General features: G+C 34.9%; 1 protein-coding gene across 1 annotated transcript in view; it reads right to left on the bottom strand.

Moving 5' to 3' along the window:
* Nucleotides 1–22,285, bottom strand: part of CDH18 (cadherin 18) — a 246,804-nt gene that overhangs the window by 122,048 nt on the left and 102,471 nt on the right. Inside the window, exons 4-5 of the mRNA XM_069005894.1 lie at nt 8,171–8,465; nt 1,473–1,592 (exon numbers count right to left, since the gene is read on the bottom strand). Coding sequence (XP_068861995.1) covers nt 1,473–1,592; nt 8,171–8,465 — 415 coding nt within the window. The remainder of the gene's footprint in view (nt 1–1,472; nt 1,593–8,170; nt 8,466–22,285) is intronic.

Here is a 22,285-nt window from a genome sequence, read left to right as displayed (position 1 = left end):
ATTATTTTCATATTCTAGAGAAATACCAAAAAGAGTTTAAGTTCATAAAGTGTTATTAAATCGCTGTCAAAGCCTAAGGCTTGAGGAGTGAAAATACACTACCATCTGTTGTTTCATTATAACAATACTATTTCATGTGTGATGCAGACTTGATACAGACAATATTCATTATGATTCTTCACTTACTGAAGAGCAGCTCCAGACTGCAAGTTCTACACCATTATAAAAATAAAAAATGCAGGCCATTGCTTCAGAGCAGCTAAACAGATTTAGAAATACAAACTAGGGTTGTATTTCTAAGTATCACAAGGGCAAGGGGAGCATGAGGACTGTAGCAGTGATTTTCCATTCTGTGCATTTCTAACATGAGCTCACAAATTTATAGAACATTTTAGTTTGAGAAAGACCCTCCTCTGAGGGTCACGGAGTTGAGTCTCATAATCAAAGCAGCACTGACCTCAAAGCTCTCTGAGATGGCACAGATACACTTCTCTTATAATGAAGCAAGGGTACACCTCCAAGTGCCACAGAGATCAGTGGACACAAGCCAAGAAACTTAAATGCAGAAATATTAAAAGGAAAACTATTTACACTATGCTGAATTCACATCTGCACATTTTAAAAGCCATTATTATTCCCTACAATTAACTAGTGAAAGATACACTGTTCAGTGTGTTTCATTTTTCCCCCTCAGTATTAAAGCTTTGATATAGAAAGGGAGAAACAGTTAAAAATTTATTAAAAAAATACACTTTCTTATATTATATTTACTCATTATTGAGGTCTTCAAATACACCCTAGAAATTTATAAACATATTAATATCATTATCATAATAATTCTCCTCAAAAAATCCAAAACGAGCAACACCTCTCATTCCCAAAAGAGATTTTTTCTCTCTTTAAATAAAACTGTTTGGATACATTATACATAACTTACACTTTGTGGAAAAAAAGAAAAGGGTGATGCATGGAATTTAAGCATAAATATTTCAGTTCATTCTACTTCTCCAATCATAGAATAAATTTTCAGTTGAATGGCTATCCTGCAGTTTTATAAAAACATGAATTATAACAATTTATTGTGGTATATGTGTTGAAGCACACATTCAATAATCCTCCCAAGTCTATCCTTCAGGCAAAACAAAGCATTGAAAATCATAATGTGTTAGGCATACTTGAGTCACTTCCTAAACAGAGGCTTGAAAAGATGAAAGAGTGCTATTCCAGTTTGGCTGAATGGCTCACATCATGACATGATGCAGAATTAATTCTGTACACAGCAGGCTCATTTTAGTACTCAGCAAAACATAGCAACTTATAAATTTCAGAGTGCTAGAGCAAGAAGCAGTCTACGAAAGGAATAAGAAAAAAAATCTACATACCTGCATTGTGTACATTGCATTTCACCTACCAGACTTAATTAACTGCAACATATTAGCTAAATCATATCAACAGAAATATAAGATACCCACCTGTTTTGGGGTCAACAGAGAAATATGGCTGTCCCTGAAGAATACTATACACTACTCTGGCACTGTTTCCATATGTGGGGTCATCTGCATCTGTGGCTGTCACCTGTAGGACAGATGTACCTGTATACACAGGAAAATAAACATTAACTTGCAACAAATACAATTTTCTGATAAATATTTTCAAATACATTTTAAAAACCTCTAAACTCCTCTTCTAAAATTGAGATATTAATAACATTTTCTCCACCTATTATCATGATATCATTTTTTAAGAAAAAATTGTTACACTAATTTGGAAAAAAAGAAATTGTTATATATTTATGTGGTAATTAATTACATACATACAAACCTAAATAGAAACTACACAGGATGTAAACATAAATAGTAACTACATAGCATGCATATTTACATATGTTCACACACACAGAACCCAAGCTTGGATATTGATTTCTGAATAACACAAATTCTTCACTTCAGGATTATCTTCATCCACAATACAAATGAATGCTGAAGTATTCACAAGAACTTGTATAAATTCCCCCATATCAAAAAAAGTTGCTTAAAGAATAAAATGAAATCTAGCTATTGGAAGGCATCAAAGATCTCGAAATAACTACTAGAACCTTGTTGGATATGAAAAATAGAAAGATGAGTTCAAAAGACAATTATTTTTATGCTAATAATGAACACCATTAGAAGAATAAAATCACAGTTTCTAGCACATCACTAGGTCGGATAAATTATGAGCAACCTTTTTGAGAAAACAAAATGCATAAGTACTGCACAGATAGGATGGAGACAAGTGATTTTTTCATTTTACTGTATTTTTTAAGACATTTAATGATAAATCTTTGCTATCACTGCCAAACATTTCCCATAAGAAATCAGGAAGTGTAAGATTGTAAGATAGTAAAGTCTCAGACTTCATTCCATTTGTTTATCCTTATGCAGACACAGCTTTCTACAGGCTCCTTTAGTCCATCATTAAAATACCAAAATAATAATAACAGAACAGAACAAAACAGAATAGGCTGCTCTCACATAACTCTGCATGTGAAAGCAGATTCTCATCTAAATTAACCACTGAGGTATTGCCTCCACTCTGGGGTGTTCAATTTCACATTTAGTGGAGATGAGAAGTATGTTTTTGAGTTGAAGCCCTTGATCTCCTTGACTTGTTACACTTTGATTTGCCTTATAGAAGAGTTTCAGAGCATGCTAACTAGATTTCTTCAGATGAAACTAAACCAGGAGATGTGCTTTAGCAGCACATCTGATTTATTCTGACTGCTAATAGGCACGTAGTCTCAGAGACCGGGCCAGAGCTAATCTGAAATAAGATTTCCCAAATACATATGGCATGGACATCAGTTCCTCAGTTATAGTTATTCAGCCTCTTAGATCAATTTCCATTGCACAGAAATATTTGTTAATGGGCACACCCTCAGTGTACACTTGAGTTAGAAGTATCTGAAGTCATGGAGTCTCACTTCAGGTCCAGCAAACTAAGCATGCAAACCTTCACAGATTTGGTTTCTTCACTTTTTGAGAAACTCTTCATTCACTTGTGCCACACTAACTTGGGCACCAAGAGTTGCTGTTTTTATCTCTACTGGAGACTTTGTAAAATTGTATGCAAATATGTATACATACTTAAATATAGTGTCTTCTGCTCTCTGAAAAGCCCAAGTGCATACAGTGTCATAGATAAATATATCAACAAAGCAAGTATGAGGATACCTGGATAACTTTGAAGCTGAATATTGTAATAAAATCAAGCTGGAGCTAGTTGTATGTTCATAATTATTCAGACATTAATGTTAAAAGTAACTAAACCACTGTATTTGTGTTCATGTGGAAAGGTAAACAAATATGAATTAAGGTTTGTGGTTTTTTCTTAAAATGTTCTATGAATCAATTCAGCCCTATTTATTTGCTAACTAAACATAGAATAAGAGGCTACTTCCAGGAACAGACATTTCCCCCCCGCTATTCTATGACATTGAAATGCTCTAAATATATATTTCTGTAGCATAGTTTGCAAATAATTTCTAACTTGAGAGGAACTTGTCCGTTTCAACATTGTGGGATCATTGAAGATTAATAGGTTATAGATGCACAATGATTTTATTTTGCAGTTGCATAAAACAAAAACACAGCCATTCAATTGATATAGTCAGTCACCTACCAGAGTTTACTATCCAGAATGCTGGGCAACTTCTCTACCTTTTCATCTACAGATTTTCCTTTTTCCAGGAAAACAGCTACCAATAGTGTGGGTTTCCACTAGCACTTCTCTCCAGAATTCTAGGAAATCAAGGTGTCTTGAAATCAATGAACATATTTTGGCATATTTCAGAAGAAAGAAACAGAAATTCTGAGATTTCATAGTTCTCTCCTTCTTTGAACACTCTCAGAATTCTCTCTCCTTATTTTAAAAGAATCTAAGCACTTGTATAACTCATTGATGTTAGAGAAAAGAAACAGAACCAGTGAAAAGCATCACCTCACATAAGCAGCTGGCAGGTCATTTTAGCATGAATGGAATGCCATTGTATCTTAAAATTTGCCCCAGTGATTTTCTAATACAACTGTATCTCTCTCCCAAGAAATACCTGATAATAGCAATTTAGTATTGAATAGTGGCAAAGTGTTCTCTTTCTACCTAAAAGAACCCTTAGAATCACAGATTTTAACTCAACCTCCCACCCTACTTCTCAAACTCTAGTGGAATGCAGCACTTCAGAAGCTTAACTTCTTCACTATCTCACACAAGCACACTCCGCATTTTATAAGATATCCCCACAGCAGCTTTTTGTACGACTCCTGCCTGATTGGCTGAGCACCAAGAAAAGGCAGCTTGTGAAAGCTGCAGGTTAGAATGCCTTGCAAGAAAAAAGGCAAAGTGGGTGCTTTTACCTTCCAACTACTTCTTTAACAGTTAGCATCATTCAGACTCGTCTGCATGACAATCAAATTGCAATTCTGGATACATTTGTATCATTTAAATGCAGTATCATTTCTTGTTGTTGAGCTAGGTGTAATGAAGGATTCAGATGGAGAGTTATACAGTACAGCTCTCTTGCTATTTTAAATGTGAACAAGTCCAAAAAAAAAAAAGTAATCAAATACAAAAGATAGAGGTCTAATTTCTCTGGACACCACAGGACAGATATGAACATCAGACCAATACCTTCCATTCTTTTTTACTATCTTACTGCAAAAGCGCCTGTCAAGAAAGCCTCAAGATTTTGCTACAAAAGAATTTTGTCACTCAAGTTAGGCAATAAAAACGACTTTTTTTTTTCCCAGTTGGAGTCTCTGTTTATTCAGAGTACAACTACCTTTCCATATGCTTTCCCGCTACATTTCAGAAATTACAATATGGAAATTCTATTTTCTTAGTTAATGCTTTATAAAGAGCTGTAAAACATATCTGTATGCTCTGAACACCACTCTGTGAGTTTTGTCTTTTTTCTGGTATAAAAAATAAGGATTATTCAATCGGGGAACTATGCTATATTTTTATTTCAAAATATCTCCATTTGTTTTTTCTCTTTTTTTTTTTTTTAATAGTTTGCAATAAATTTTTTGTGAAGTTACATATCAAAGGAAAGCTGAAAGGGAATATTTCAATTTGTCTCTCTGAAGACAAATTTTTAATGTTTAATGAGGCAGTTCAATGAAATACGTGTGTTGAGAATGCAAATTTGTATGCATGACTTTCCATAGTTTACTGTAGTATTAAATCTCAAATGAATCAATAGTGAACAAAAAACTTAAAACGAGTGGTAAAAAGGTGAAGTTTAATAAACACAGGGATTTTCTGCCTAACTAAAGTAATTCTTAATCCTGTCTTAAAACACTAATCAGTCAACAAAATGTGATTCAGTTTCACAACACAGGAAGTAAAATAGGCACTTCTAATAAAAATCATATTTATGAACAACATTAATATTGTCTTCCAGATTATCTGAAATTATCACTAACTCACATTGGAATACTCTCAAAAGAAGTCAGAAAAATCTACTGCGCCTATCAATTTCTTAAGTAGAATTTATTGGGAAAACTCTTCTTATCAGAGAATCACAGAATGATTAGCATTGGAAGGGACCTCGAGAGGTCATCTAATCTCACCTCTAAATTACCTCAGCACTAAAATGTTAACATGGAGTGTTTAACTCATTTTGCAGCTGACGATTAACACATATGGAAGTCTTTTACTGATTGAAAAATATTCTTATTTTCTTTTAATTTACATAAAGATGACTTTCTTAAACCTTAAAACAGACCATAGAGATCTCAATGTAACTGGGTTTTTTATGCTGCAGAAGAAATAATTTCAGATATAAATCTTGGTTCTTGAGCCAAATTTTAGGGAAAAGTTTCATTGAAGGCAAGGAATAGACATTTTCTTTCATCTCTTTCAGAATAGTACATAAAGCATAAATAGTATGTTTATTTTGTGTCACAATGAAAACTGTGATGTAATATTTGCCAAAAAATTTAAAAACTTTCCTTACTGACTTGTAAGTGACCTGAGAAAAAAGAAAAGCCATAAAGGTTCTACAGCTTTTACAGCTAGATTAAGTTCAAATTGTGGTGAAAATACCAACTAGCATCTTGAGGAGACAAACAAGAACTGCTGCTGAAACTAAACAGCATAATGGAGATCAAAAATAACACCATTTAACATGAGAACTGTTCCAGAGAGGCAGTAAATTTGAAAGATCTTTAAATGATCACATAAAAACCAGAAGAGATATTCATAGGGCGGCCGCCTTAGAAATTTGTAGAATAATATCAAGAAGTTCAATTATGCATAGACTCCACAGCTAAATGTCAAAAAAAAGTGCTAATTATCGAACTAATAAAAGTGGCAGAGGTATCTCCATCATTTGACACAAAGAGTGTATCCTGTGGAAGTAATAATAGAATTAGTCTTCCTGAAATTGCAGACTATAAAAATCCTTTCAGAATGCAACAAATACAAACAAATCAAGGAAAAAAGAAAATAGAGATAATAAATTTGCAATGAAAATATAATGTACACCTACAATAAAATGCCTGTATGACAAAATATGAAAATTCTGGTTTATTCACACAACACAAAAGCTTTGTGGAATAGATATTTTAATGATTTCCCTCAAGTACAACCAGTAAAGTATTTAATTTATAAAACATATGCATCAATTTTCTATTTTACTGGCAAAATTTCATTGGTTTACCATAATCCATTCTGTTTTATAACACAAAATACCATCCCAGACTATTCAAATCATTCGTTCGAAAACAGTAACATGTATGATGTAGTTGTACAGTAACACCAGATTCTGATTACTGCAGAATTATTACTAACATTTATGTAAGAATGCTCAATATTGAGAAGGTGAAAAAAAACTTTCATAAATAGAATACAAATAAAAATTAATGTTATATTAATCAATAATATAATATAACATAACATAATATAATATATATTATTATATGTAATACATATTATATTACATTATATTATATTATATTATATTATATTATATTATATTATACTATACTATATTATATTATACTATACTATACTATATTATATTATACTATACTATATTATTTTATATTATATTATATTATATTATATTATATTATATTATATTATATTATTAGCTACTTTTGATTTTGAAGATAATATTGATCTCTTTTCCACTATCTTTCTTCCTATGCAGAAAATAAAATGCTTCTAAAGGTGAAGGAAATAATCAATTAAAATGGTTTCCATTACAGATAAAAGAAACCAATGAAAGAGAAAGATGGAGCTGTGCATTTTTGGAAACAGTTGGTAAAGGAAATGAATTACTCATTAAGACAGCCTGTGGTGTAATGGGAGATAACTGAGATAAAAGCTTAGATGAAACTGAAATGAACTGCAACTCTAACAGTAAAGCTTTGTGACATGGTGAATGATCAGAGACAGCTGAAGACATTTCATACAGACCCACAATATTCTTACTGGAAGCTCTATGCACTCACTGTAGTAATTCACACAAACAAGTATTGCTTGCATAGTCCTGGAGTTACCGTGTTTCTCACAGAAATACTGCCTTTTTTTCCTTGTACAAATTTCTGTTGGCAATTCGTCTATTAGAGGAAAGTTATAAACTAATTTCAACACCAGAGAGGTATTAAATAAAGAAAACTGATTGCACAATACAGTACCTCAAAGAATAAGAGTATCTGAACTATGTAACAGGGAAATACAAAGATTGGTACTTTTTTGAACTTCAGTTCACTTTAAAGAAAATTCTTTAAAAGAATCTAGGAAACTACTGTTCCTTTGTGATTCTGTGAATTGTACAGAATGCTCATGTGGACATAAGAGAATGCCATAAAGTGTGCAGTTGAACAAGGATATATGAATACATCTCGTTTCTAGAATGGAAAGTACAATTTACCGAAGAATGTACGTTAACACATTCAAGATTAAGAGTGACTCTTCTCTTACAACTAGCGTGTGTGTGTGTACTCTTTTCTTACTATGAATGTCACCAGTAACATACAGGTTATATTTCATGCCTTCTTCTCTTCTTAACTCCAATATATTTAACATACACTCAATGATGTGACGGTGTTATAACTTTGACAAACAGTATGTGGCATTTGCACTCGCTAAAAGATTGTTGAACAGCACAGTTTGTTTTCCTTACCCATTTCAGACATCTCTGGCACAGTAACAATGTACGGTCCATCTGTAAATTTTGGTGCATTGTCGTTGATATCCTGCACTTTGATAATGAATTCAGATTCGGGCTCGAGTGGCTTGTTTGTCCGTCTATCAATAGCTTGGGCATGAAGTACATAGTGCGTCTTCTGCTCTCGATCTAAGCTTTTGGTTGAATGGATGTCTCCAGTTGTGTCATCAATAATAAATATAGTCCCTGCCCCTTCTCCAGTAAGAATGTATTTGACTGATCCATCACCTTTGTCGGAATTGGAATGCAACTGTAGAATAAAAACACATAAAATAGTATAAAATTAATTATCAAATTTCATTAAAGGTTATTACACACAGGATATAAAAACTATGATATTACTGTTAGCAACTTCTACTTTGTTTTCACCTTTCCCAGCTCTTGCTGTAAATCCTCCTATGCTCTTTCTGGCAACCCAGTCATTTTATTCAGGATCATTTCCACCCAGCATAGTTCATTTCTTAAGCTGGGACTTCTTGGGTTCTATGTCCATTGTAGAAAACTTCCCTAAGTCAAGCATATTCTAGTAACTGGGATGGTTTTTGTATTATTTGGTTCTGGTTTTAGTCCTTCTAGAAGTTATCTAACAGCACTCATGCTAGAAACCCTGTCCTAAGCAGTCCACTGGATTGTCCACTGCAGTGGTGGCAATTCAGTCCCACCTGCATTTTCTTCTGTGGCCCCAAGGACAACATAATTTACTGTAAAAGACACTGCACAGTGTGCCAGTGGCAGATGCCTGTCTGGATTACTCTATCCAACAACAAAACACAGGCATTTTCTTTGGTTTTTGTTTGTTTATTTTTAGCTAGAAGGCCATCTAACTTGATTGTATTTAAATTATTTATAGTTAAATGATGAAGTTTGACAGATATTTCAGCATTTTCATTTTGTGCTACGAAATATACATTAAATATATTTTACCCCTCCTTGAGTACAACAAAGATTTAATTTATTGGGGGATGGGAGAAAAGGAAAAGTAAGTAAGTAGATTGGTGTGTTAAAAGATAACATGAAATTGCTTCCCACTGCCTGACTGTTTCTAACCTGACTTTAAAGAATTGCCTGTTTAGATTAAAAATGAACATGTGTTGCTTGATAAGAAAGGGTGGTTTTTATATAGACTGAGAACACTTGTGGGTTTGGTGTTTTTTTCTTTGAAACAATTTTTGAGAATGGAATGCATTTATTGAGGAGCCCAATAAGAAAAAAATGGTAACACAGAAATGAACAGCCTCAGGTATTTTGCAGTTATACTGTGAAATCAGAAGACACTCGTTTTTATCCTTATCCTACTGCTCTGGATATTTCTCAGTATCTGCAGTGTGTCATTACTAAGTTTTGATACAGAATCTGAGCAAAGCAGAAAGAGAATGACAGATACTATTTTTAATTAATAGAATGCAAGGTGTTACTTTCCTGTTTTCATTCTCAGTTCAAAAACCATAGAGGGTTGGATAGAAAGAAAATAAGACCTGTAGGGTAGAAAACATCTTTTATTTTACATAAAACACAAGCTAGATACATCTTTGTTTTTCCAGGTCTTTGTCTTGCCTTTAAAACTATCTTCCTTATTATTTGTAAAAGGAGTAAGCATATGGCACTTGACGACACTTTTTTTTTTTTTTAATCTTGTCTACTAAATTAATGAAATTATGGTGTTGCACATAATTTGTATCTTGTACTGTAGGGAGCTTGGAAAGGGGAAATCTAATAAACTGAAATTTTTCAACTCATATACATTTCAGCACAAATTCAGTCAATGTACTATATACTTATCTGAGTCACATGAAATCTGACTGAGTAACCAAAAATAACTGGGTCACCACTGTGGATCCTTTTTTTTTCTTAATGGAATAAAGAAGCATCAAAAGGGTCTGTTTATTTGGCATGCCTTTGTAGGACAGCAGAACATTCTTACACATTTCATTTACAGTAGTCATTGGCAAAATTAATCGCTTCTTATCCTTAGAATTACACTGTATTCTATTAACAAAGGAATAATCCACTCAATGTAAAATTCCAGGAATCCAAACTTCCTATAAAGTCAAAATGTTCTTTGAAGTGATTTATTCCTAAAAACAAGTGTAGTGGGTATTCTGTTATTCTAGCATAGGTTTACTAGTACTCTAATTTTTCAAAACCAATTAGAATTGTAGGAGTCTTTTGGGATAAAATGAGCCCTCAATGCTGGTGCTTGCAAATGCTAACAGCAAAATGGCAGATTTGATGAGTCTGTGATGCTATAAGGAGCTCAAAACTAATCCAAACTGCAAAAGATCAGAGGGCTTTCCATCCTACTTCTCTCCTTTTACCTCTACAAGTGGATATGTAAAAGCATATTTAGGTATACCAAATAGAGATCCCAACAAAAATCACTGCATCCATAACTGGAATTATGAACATATGAATCAATTAAAAAATTGGAATTGGTTACATTGCTAGGTAAGAAATACACAGAATAAGGAACTGCCATAGCATATGAGAAGTAAGGTTCTCCAAAACCCCAAATATCAACATAGACACGCCATTCCAATACCATTCTGCTGAAGGGCACACTCACAAATTCACTGTGATGGCATGAAATGCATAGACCATTTGGCAAATTAGTAACATTAGCTAATTTTTTTATGGTGAAGAAACAACTATTTGTACTTGTCATCAGTGAAGAAAATACAGATGTATTTTGAGTCAGAGGGTTTTTACATCGAAAAGTAAGAAAATTACGAAACACAAAAGATACTCAGCTGATTTCATGGTCAAAAAATTGTATGTTATTTCTGCTAAACATTCTGTTATGTTAATAAGCTTCAACTGAAAAGTACAGGCAGGAATATCATCAGAAGAAAATTATCTCCATATTAATAATCACTGAAAGCCTTCCATTAACAATTGGGTCTTTTAAATTGCAGTTGTAAGGCAACAACTGAAAACAAGTAAAAGCTAAAAGAAGTTCCTGCTTGCTTACTTCCTGATATTTCTTATATTGTTTGAAATATAACACTTTGATTTGTGCCTTTTAACTTCTAATGCTGATTTTTAAATTCACATAGGAGGATTTTGCATAGCAAAATGGCATTTTCTTTGTCAGTTGTTTATATTTCAGTTTTTCTGCAAAGTAAAGATTAAAGAATTGTTTGTCTTCTTTAATACTTCCATCTCAGTACAAATTGGTCCAAGCAGAAAAATATCAAGATTTCTATCAAACGCTTATTTGCAATATGTGTTGTGCTGAGAGAGCCCCTGGGAAACCCTACTTAAGACAGTGTTCACTAGATTAATGAGAGATTTATGTCCATGAGCAGGGCGCACTTCTCTCTTTTCCCTCTGTACTGTGAAATCATCTCCGCAACAAGAGGTTTACTCCACAAAAGCATTTCCAATTAGAATAAATGCAATTCACCTCTTAGGTTACAAACTCATGTTTAGGACAGTGTATTTCTGCAGCACTGCCTATAATAGTTTCTAAAAGACATCAAGGGAGGAAATCTAGCTGGGCAATAGTCAGCTTTCTCTCTGCTTGGGACTGCTGTAACTATTTCTCTTTCAGATTGATGGAGAGAAGGATGTCACTAGCAATGCAAATGCAAACCAACCCATGTTTTGTTCACCAGTTCAGACCTAACTCATGTGACCTGGGGAAGTCATCTCAAAGCAGATCCCTAGACGGGTGGCCATTTCATTTCAGTGCGATTCCATCACCTCTGCCAATAACTACTGTAAGAACACGTGAGAGGATGAGACAGTCACCCGCTGTAGCATTGTGAATCAGTATCTTAGATAAACAAAAAATTTGGTGTTACTTTTTCCTTTGCTCTGTCAGTCAGAGACAGAAAGATACAACATTGCGTCTTCGAATTTAAAGAGAAATACAAATGCACTGCAAACTGAAACATGATTACTCATAATGTTGAGATGAGTAATGAGCACTGAAAAGAGATGCAAGGGAAATATGCCAAGCATTAGAACACAGCTTTCTGATATCTGTGTGAGGTTTTAACTATGATTATGAAAACATAACTGAAATGATCTTTGAATAGATCTTAGTTTCCATGACAGCCTGATGATTATATATTGATTTGTGATATTGGCTGTTTAACTGTTACTTAAAGACACTTTTTTCCCCCTTGCTTAATTGTTCCAACTTGTTTTCCTAAGCAATTTTACATTAGACCCCGAACGTTACTTTAAAAATGCCCTTGCAGACCAACAAATACTTTGCCTAGTTATCCACTATAGACTAGTGCATCTTACACTTTACCACTTATTCCTCTCTAGCCTTGCAGGGCTTCCCCCCTTGCCCATGTCTCAGGACCTCATTACAGCACCCCAGGGGCAGTAGTCCTGCCCCAGTGATGCTGCAGCAGAGTTGGTCTCCAGCTCCCCACAGCCCTTCCCTGCCCAGCCTCGGTCTAGCTCCATCTCCAAGGAGGTGCTGGATGCCTGGGCTGGGGATGCCCCAGTAATCCTGGGTTTCCTCTCCAGGCTGGGCCTAGTAATGACCCACCTGGGGGAGTCTCCAGTGTCCCAGTCCCAGGGAGCTTCCTCACTCTGCTGATCCCTGACAGCAATGTCTCCAATTCCCCAGACTGCAGTCAGTGCAGCTTTCTGAATTCCCTGTGGAAATGCAGATTCTATTCTAAGTGATGGGCTGGCTTCTGCAAACATTACTGCTGGTTTGGTTATGCTTCCAACAAGAAGAGATCTATTTAATATTCTGAATCTGTCCACAACCAGAAGCTGCCAGAAAGTATTCAGTTTTCATCCCCTGTTGGTCATTATTCCTGTCTTTATTTCTCTGAACTTTTTAGGGAAAGAAGAAGCTGAAAATAATAGCCAATGGGCATATCTGGAATATCCCCTTTGTCAACCCAGTGGGCTACACTTCTTGACATATTTAATAACAAGTTGCATCCAGGAAGATTTATGATGGTTCCTCAATCTTTAACTAGCCCATATCAGCAGTGTATATCTGATTTTGCAGAACAGTAACCAAGGTGTCCTTGTTTAGCTAAGACTTCAACATTTTTCTTCCATCAGTCCATTTAAAAGCTCATTTTCTTTTAGAGTTTCTGCAGAAACTGCAGAAGGGCTACATTAATCAAAGGCGTGATTTGCAGATACTTGCAAGTATTTCAGTTAATGAGTTTTCTTTATATCCTTATATTAATTTTGATACTATGAATCTTTAAATACTTTTTTTGATGCACTAGCATTAGCATATTAACTGCTATAAAATGAATGCACCTATTGAAGGCTAATTGCCCAGCTAGTACAGTGCTGTTACTGTTTGTAACTGAAAAATGATCAAGTGGCTAAAGCCTAATCACAACCCCAAATATCAGGTGGCTGCTGCTTAGTTACTGGCCTTATTCACTACCAATCAACCTCATACATCTGCATTGCTTTAGCTGACATTTACCCACTTCATATATCCAAACATTTAAACATACCTACTTGTCAAGCAACTGACCACAAATAGGGAGAAACCACTGGACAATAGGAAAGGGGCCCAATGGGAAAAAACACACCAATAAGTACTACAAAATCAATCCAAAAATTGAGAAGAAAGCCAACATCCTGCTTCTACTGGGATTGTGGAATGTTAACAACTCACAGCGATCACTACGCTCCCCTGCACTTGTCTCAGGAAAACAAGAGACAACCATGAAACCATGCATGACCAGGAGAGAAAAAAGCCTGGACAAGAGGGGCAACTGTAAAGTAGAAGAGTTTATTAGTAATTTAGCTGTGTGACTGCTTCCTCCTGTTTGCTTTACTTGAACAATCTGCATTCTTGGAGTGCTGCGTGGGTTGTTGGAGAATGGCTAGAGGATCAGGGACATGGATTATTGATAAAGGGTACAAATCAATAACAGAACTGTACAAGCAAAAGCCTGCAAGCAAAGGCCTGTATGAGAAAAAGCCTCCATGAGAAAATGCCTGCGTGAGAAACACGCCTGAGAACCAAAAGGGAGTTTTAAGGAGGTACAGTGCTGTGCTGATAAGATGTACTGACCATGAGAAGGGAGGGAGAACTTTGATTTCTCAAGTCAAAACATAAATAATAGAAGCTTGCCAAATGTAGTCTTTTATCTAACCCAATTATGTAGAAGTAAGAATGCGCTCTCATAAGTTTAAACTAATTAAAGAACTGATAAGCATGTACTTTCACACTATATAAGTGCCTCTGTGTTTCCAGTAAAAGAAGCTTGCTTTATCAATCACATTGATTGTCTGCATGTCTTCCCCCGCTGAAAGTCAGCAGTGGGTGGCTTTTTAAGTGGACTACTTATGATTTTTACAATATTTTTAATTGACTACCAATAAACTCTTGAATCTGGATATATCTTGTTCCAGAAATAAAAAATATTATGAAAATATTGTCTTATAGGTACTAAATTCAAATCCAAGGCTGATCTGAAAAAATTAAAAACTGTTGCACTAACATAATGAATTTAAATCAGAGTAGAAGTGGTTATGTACATAACACTTAAAGTATTTTGAAATAACTGCAGATAATTAAAAATTATTGTTGAAAAATAGCAAACAATAAAAATAATATGCACAGAATACAAAAGCAAAACTTGTTATGTTAATGACACTACCATTATGTCATGAAGAAAATATTGTGTTCTGCTCAGAGAGCACCATATTCTTTCAAAGAAAGCAGCAGAACCTCCCCTTCTTAATTCTGTTGTCATTGTCAATGAGTTTATCTTGACAAGAGGGGCCTAGCACAACACTACTGCAGCAAAGTCTACCAATGAGTACCCAACCCAGAGGAATGACAAAATTATGTCCAAAAAATATGAGCTATAAGCTTTAGCAAAACATAGAGGAATGTATTAAGCTACTTTGCTTTTGTCACACAGAACTGTTTATTGTCTCACTAAAAAAACAAAATGTAGAGAGATATATAAAAAATTAATGTTACAGCACTAAAATACTGAGTAAAAAACATTTTAATCTTCCCTCTAATATTAACTGCAACCATACTGACTTCCTTTGATGTTTATGTAGACAAAACATTTCATTTAAAATAAATGTTACAGTAACTTATTAGTAGTAAAAATGGCATATAATTTTTTTCTGGATTGTACCCACTGCAAAAGCAGAATCTAGCTGATACTACTGAAATGTTGATTGTGTCTATGCAGTAAAAACATCATCAGATTTGCTGCAGACTTGCTTCCCTTGGTCTGAACTATAATATATATTTTAATGAAAGACACTGCTCTGGGCAATGTCACACATTTTGATGGAATTTTCAGAGGGAATCATTAGCCCAAGAGATAACTGTACTATCCATAGCAGTGTCCACAAATTGACAAGAAGTTATTCCACACCCTTGTCAACCAGAGGAAGAAAATAGAAAATCGCAATTTCCCCATCTGCCGAATGAGTTTTCTGAGATAGAAGAAAAATAATTGGATTGCAATCATCCAGGAAAAACACAAATGAAACAGTATTAACTTCACAATGTAACATTATAGCACCCAAACATCTGTTCTTGTAAGATGCTCCCGTTTGCAGGCGGCTTCTCTGAAGCCTGCTCCTTTGCTGCAGCCATTAGGAAGTATAATGGCAGAAGTATGCAGTGAGCAATCACGTCTGAAACAACATCAGGTATACTAAAGCAGCCACAAGTGGTCAACATTAGATTCTATTTTCTTTCTATACAGAAGCACTCCAGGGAATGAAAAAGAAAAGGAAAAAAAAAGAAAAAAAGTAATTCTAAAACAACACAGTAAACATTTATTTATAAAACTGTCGTTTTGTTTCCAAAGAACATGATATATTTTTAAGAAAAATAGAATTCCAAGTTGTTCTTTCAGTGTGCTATGTGTCCATACTATGTGTCTTCTGTATGGAAGAAAAATAATTACATTCAGGAGAACTTTTCATCTGAACTCTCTTCACAGCAGTAAGCTTTCATTTCAGACAAGATTTTGTGGTGATGCGAAGTTTTTATTGTATTTTGTATGTTCTTTGTATCTTAATGGTTTGTCCCTACCTTCCCCACTTCTATTCCCAGTTGTCTGTCCCAGATCCAAGCCGCTCCCCTGGTGCTCTCAATATTGTTATCCCCCCGCTTTGTTCTGGCACCTTCCCTATCAATCACCCAAACCCCTCCCGGAGTTCTGGACTGTTCTGTGCCTGTCACCAAAGCCCTCCCTAATTACCCTTATATGGTCCCCGTCAATCCCCTGAGACCCTGCCCCCTCGGATACCTCCCTTCTTGGAAATGCCCTAAACCTGGAGGCCCTTCGACGTGATCCCTTTCCCTCCACCCCTCGAGACTATTGGTCCGCGTGGATGTGGATGTCTATCCCTGTCCATATCCCTCCCCCAAAGACCCCTCTTGGTCCTCTGTCAGGTCATCCCTGTTGTAACACCTCTCTTTATAAGTTGTTGCACGGATCTGATCTGTGCTTGTGTTCCTTGGACTCCCTTCGGGCAATAAACCTGAAGCTGTATCCAAAGGCAAGCCTCCCCGCTACTTTCTACCCTCTCCCTCGTCCGGGCTGCTGACAGCCACAGCACCTGGAGCTTCAGCTCCCCTGGGCAGAGCTGGACTCCAGAGGAGCAGCTTTAAAGCCTCGAGCCTTTGGTTGCTCCCCACTCCTGCCACACACCGCAGGTGCTGGCCAGGCTGACGAGAGCAGTCACTGCGACATCTTTTATTTGGCCAAATGCTGTGATGGGCATAGAAATTATTCTTTTTTTTTTTTTTTTTTTTTTTCCCCAGCAAGTAGGATTTACGTAGTATATGGGTTTTAGAGGTTTTTAAGGTTTTTTCATATTTGGTCTTCAGTTTTTAGCTTCTCTTCACAATTACTGTCACCAAATCTCACTTTACAATCAATAAATCTGTAATCATGGTGATAACTTAGATTCCTAGATGCGTTCAGGAGGACCACAAATTTGACTGTTTGAATCCAAATGCCTTGATGATACACTGTTACTCAAATAAGCCCTGACCACACGTCAACAACATTGTAAGAAAAATGTTTTGCTTCTGACTGTGTAACTAAATCTTCATAAGAAGGTGATATGCCATCATAAAACACTTCTAAAAATCTCACCATTCCTATAAAAGGGCACAAGCACAAATGGGAAATAAAAGCTTTTCAGTTCACAAACTACTCTTGGGCACAGGTCCGGCAAACCTCTAATTTCCTTAGACCATTTCCTTAGAAATTCTGTTTGGTCTGTAAATGCCTCACCATACAGCTACACAGTCACAGATGAATTACACCTCAAAGATGTCAAAAGCAGTCCTAGGTACCAATATCATAACTTGCATTACCTGCTCAAGTAAGCCTGCTTTCATATGAAAGGATGTTTGCTTAGGATGTTGAAAAGGTCAAAGTCAGAAAAACAGTAAGTGCATACATTTTCTGAAAAGACCCAAGAGATCCAAGAGTTCAGGGCTTGGAAACTCACTGATGCAGTGAAAAGCTGCTCTTCACTGAAAAACATTGCACATTTGTGACATCGATGGAGAAAAAGTGTGTGTAAAAACAGTCTGTTTCCACACACTGTTTCTCCAGACTTTCTACAGGTGCATTTGGCCTTCATTTCTTGTGCTTGTTCAGTCAAGCTACTCTCATTGCACTGTTATTTTTATTTTTTTTTACGTGTACGAAGAGAAAATCAAACTCTTCTTTTTCTTTCCATTTCTAGTACAGAAGGCAAAAAGGGAACACATTCCCTGTAACAGTATCTTCCAAAAATAAAAGATATGTATCTTTTACTGAACAGGAATGCCAACCTAAGGATTATTTCAGATTTTTCAAAATGTGAAAAAACTATTAGTTCTCTAAAGCTCTGATCAACAAATTCTGTATTATGTGTGATCTCTGTGCACAGAGCTTCTCCTGATAATGAGTGATAGAAATAGCTCACTGCACCACATAGCTCTAAGTGTAATAGTACTCAAACTCTTTTTTAAAGTACCATTTATTTGTTTGCTTGTTTGTTCGACAGTGCTACAGATAATACTGTTTACTCTATGAAAGATCTGAAGACAGCACATTAATTTTTAAGCTCTGGGAAAACAACTCTGCTGTGTACTCATGTGATATTCTAAATTACTTCTTTTTACTTTGCTCTTCCTAAGAAATACTGTGAAGAAAAAAAATAAATGTGTGATTTTCTGATGTAGTATCTTTGAGCCATGTAAAATCAGCTAGAGGAAATTTTTTGCCAGGGACCCGATTACTTAGTCAATTACAGAATTAGATTAGGAAAAAAATATTATGTGGAAAAGATCAAGGAGAGATAATTAATTTACCAGCTTCCTTTTATCCCATCCTTCCAAAAATCTTTCACACATTTTTGGTTTTGATGTCTTTGAAGCTAATTTGCTGGGAAAACTTTAAGACTGTGGAAATAAAACAGGTTAGCTACTGTCCAATGGCTTCTATTTCAGGTGAAAGAGTTGTTTCATTCTGAAGAAACTGGAAAGAATGCACTACCACATGTCATCAAGAGTGGCATATATCATTGTTTAAAAAGGATTTAATCTCCATATTTTTATGAGCTCCCTATCAACTCATATCAATGCAGTTTCCAGGTAAAAGAATTGCACATTTTCATTATTGAGAAGTTTTTTTCTTTTTGTCACATTTTTTTGGTAAGACTTCTTTGTTATATACTTTTGAAATATTAGGAAGTGCTATCATAACATTGAATACCAGAATATTAATTTATTGGGGTAATGATTCACTGCTTATGCAGTATTAAACACTCAAAATCATGTTCTGGTTTTGCATCTGGATTGTGATTTCATCTCTTTTATGTGGTCTACAGCTTTTCTTCTTGTGGGGTGAAATTTATATTTGTAAAAAACCTGCTTCTGTATAGAGTTTCCATTACAAGTCTCACAACTGATCACCCTTCTTCTGCATCTCTCTGAAAAGAGTGTATGATCTTTTTTTCTAATTACAGACACTTTCCTTCTTCCTCTAAGGTAGAACTCTTCCTGTTTGCTAGAAACAAAACGTACTACATGACACAGGAAAAAAACTCCGCATCATCATGTTGAGGGCATGTTTCCACAAATTTGAAAGATTACCTGTCTCAAAATCCATTGATAATGAAAAATGCCAGCATTCCTACTTTGAACACCTTTGTTGTGTAAGTCAGAAGGTTCATGTTCACAGCAGAAGCTTATCACCAGCTCTCTCCACAGATATGTCATGTAATGACTGCAATAGCAAAGTGACAAAGTGATCCTGACTCTTACAAAGATGACTATAGTTTCACAAGTAGGAATAAAGAAATAGAAACCTATCAATGCCAGCAAATGGGAATGTAAACAACTTTCCTTACATTTATCATGCTTTTTATGGGCTGTTATAAAAATTTTCCGTATCCCATATGGATGTAAACTGGGGAAATTTAAGAATCTTTTGTGTGTATTTCCTTACTTCACACAAGCATTCTCAAGAATAAATACAATTTCTGAGATCAAGGCTTTCTAACCAGGTAATTCTCACCAATTAGCACAGTTTATTCAAAGGGGTACTGTGCTACTGCTCCTTTTGTCCTTCTAGATTTACCATGACCCGCTTCAGTTCATAAAAATCTCAACTGCCACAACTGCAAGTTTTTGATTTTACGACACAAGAAACCCCTAATTTTTCACATTCGCATCAGCACAACTTCTGGACAAGTAAAACACAAGTTCTGAAAATGTTTATAAAACAGTTCTACATCACTATTAATGACTGACTGGTGTTTTGAAACAGCACTCCTATAGAGGACTGATGTAATGTGTAATGTTCTGCTGATTATTCTACCTGATAATGTAATTGCAAGTGCTGCATGACATCTTTTCAGCATAGTACAGATAATTTCCATCCTTACATGGACAACCATCATTCTTTGCCGCCTTCTCAAAGTTCTTAATTTCTCATTGAAAAATACTTATGTTCTTTGCTGTCCCTTATGACGTCAAATTTCACGTTTGAACTTGTTTTCGTTTTTCTGTATAATAAATATATATCCTAACCATGGAATTATTTTGAATTTAACACAAGAAAAATCTAGCTGAGAACTACTTTCTTCCAGTTACACTTTGACAGTGTTTAACAGAAAGCATTTCAACAAAGCAAGTCAGAAGCTTATTGATTTACTAAAATGAACAGTAATATAATCTTCATGTTACTTTTAACACAAAATCTACATTCCTGATTAAGAACTATGCTATGTTCATGATATCATCCAATTCCAATAGGTAACAACAATATTCTCTTTCTGTACATGTAAAGAATCCCAGACAAGGTGTTTCCTTCACTGCTATCACTTACTAAAATAAGGGATGAAGTCTGTTAAAATTTGATCTTTCTCCAGAACCAGTATTCCAACTATATTAAAAGCCATAAGCATACTATTCTCACTTCAAGGCAATATATTCCTCTCCTCAGTTTTTTTTATGTGAATTCTGATACATCAATATAGATGTAATTTATCATGAACATTTCAATGATTTTTCTATTCAGAGATGCTCCGACACCTTCTCCCTTCTCAAAAAATGTTCAGGCAGAGTAGGATTACAAACCCTAAAGCTATTGGCTTCTAAGAAACAATTAGGAACAAATGATTCTTTAAAATAATATGTGTAAAATGACAGGGAAAGAAATATAAAAATAGTTCATTCTGGGAGGCCATTAAAATGATGATTAATAGACATATTACTAGACATTCTTGCTAGCAGTAAAAGAGAGTGTCAATACAGAGCACATATAGTATTCTTTGGATGTATAGTTTATTCATTAACACATGTTCCATAATAGACTGTCTTCTTTACATTTAAGAAGCCCAGGAGGAAGTGCCTGTATGGCCCAACAGGAGATCCAGGGGTAGGATTCTGTTCTCCCAATATCCTTTTTTTTCCCTAACCTAATACTGTGAAGTCCAAAAATATTTATTCTTTTTCAGGAAAAAATGAAAACAATAAAAATATATTGCTTGGTACTTCAAACACCCACTGAATACAAGTTCTCACTTAGTCATCTTAAAGTGAGTAAATATTACTCATAGTGCTAAAATCTTATTTATTCCATGTAAGGAATAATCTAGCAGATTGTTATGTTCAGTGGTGCAGTATAGTCCCAACACAAGAATTCAGGGAAACAAACATGACTACTGGTTAGGCAGCAGAAATACAAATCTTATTTTGACAAGAGGTCAGCATTTTTTTTCCCCTCAAAAGATAATTTTAACATCATGTAATCAACTGGAAATATGGTCCTTCTGACCCAAACAGTGTTATTCTCTTAGAAATAAAGAAAACCCAAACAAATGTTGGAAATGTAGTAAATACCATATTCTGTAAAGGCAACTAAAGGAAACCCTGGGTAAAACCAGGGAAGCCTCCTGCTTCCCACCTCCTTTATTAATATAAATAGAATTTTTGTTCAGGCACAAATTCACATCTTGGAGAATTTCGTGTGTGTGCAAGGGGAGCAAACTACAGAATAAACATTCAGTATCAGAGCAATGCTGATGGTAGCAGTAAAACAAGAAAGATTGTAGCAAAACTGTTCCTCTGTAAATGCCAGCGAGGTATATTTTTTTTCCCTAAGGATAAATTCCTGACTTGACCTAACTTGTAGGGAAAAAAAAATCTACATTGTGAAGAACAGAAATTTATCATTTCCATTAGAGATTAGTAGCACTAGCATTGAAGTAGTTTTACTTTAGAGCAACTTTTTATCTATCTGGCTCACAACTAATTCCAAAACAAGTTATACTAAAAATATTGTGTATGTTTTCTATGACTTGTCATAATGTGCAGGAAATTTTTCAAAACTACATTTTTTTTCATTATTTAATGCCTGAATTTTTCTACAATACATAAAATTAGAAAAAAGTGGAAAATTACTGTATTTTAAATGCATTTATCTTTATTTAATCATCAAATGGTTGCACTTAAAAAAAAATCATACTAAGAAATTACCCATACAAATATCCTGTGGTTTGAATTATAAAGGTCCTTTTGGCTTACATACAGAAGAGTTGTTTCCTCTTTAGACCCAGGTTTAGATTCAAATTGCA

The sequence above is a fragment of the Aphelocoma coerulescens genome, chromosome 2 (assembly GCF_041296385.1).
Source record: "Aphelocoma coerulescens isolate FSJ_1873_10779 chromosome 2, UR_Acoe_1.0, whole genome shotgun sequence".
Taxonomy (NCBI): domain Eukaryota; kingdom Metazoa; phylum Chordata; class Aves; order Passeriformes; family Corvidae; genus Aphelocoma; species Aphelocoma coerulescens.
This window is presented reverse-complemented; position numbering and strand designations above follow the sequence as displayed.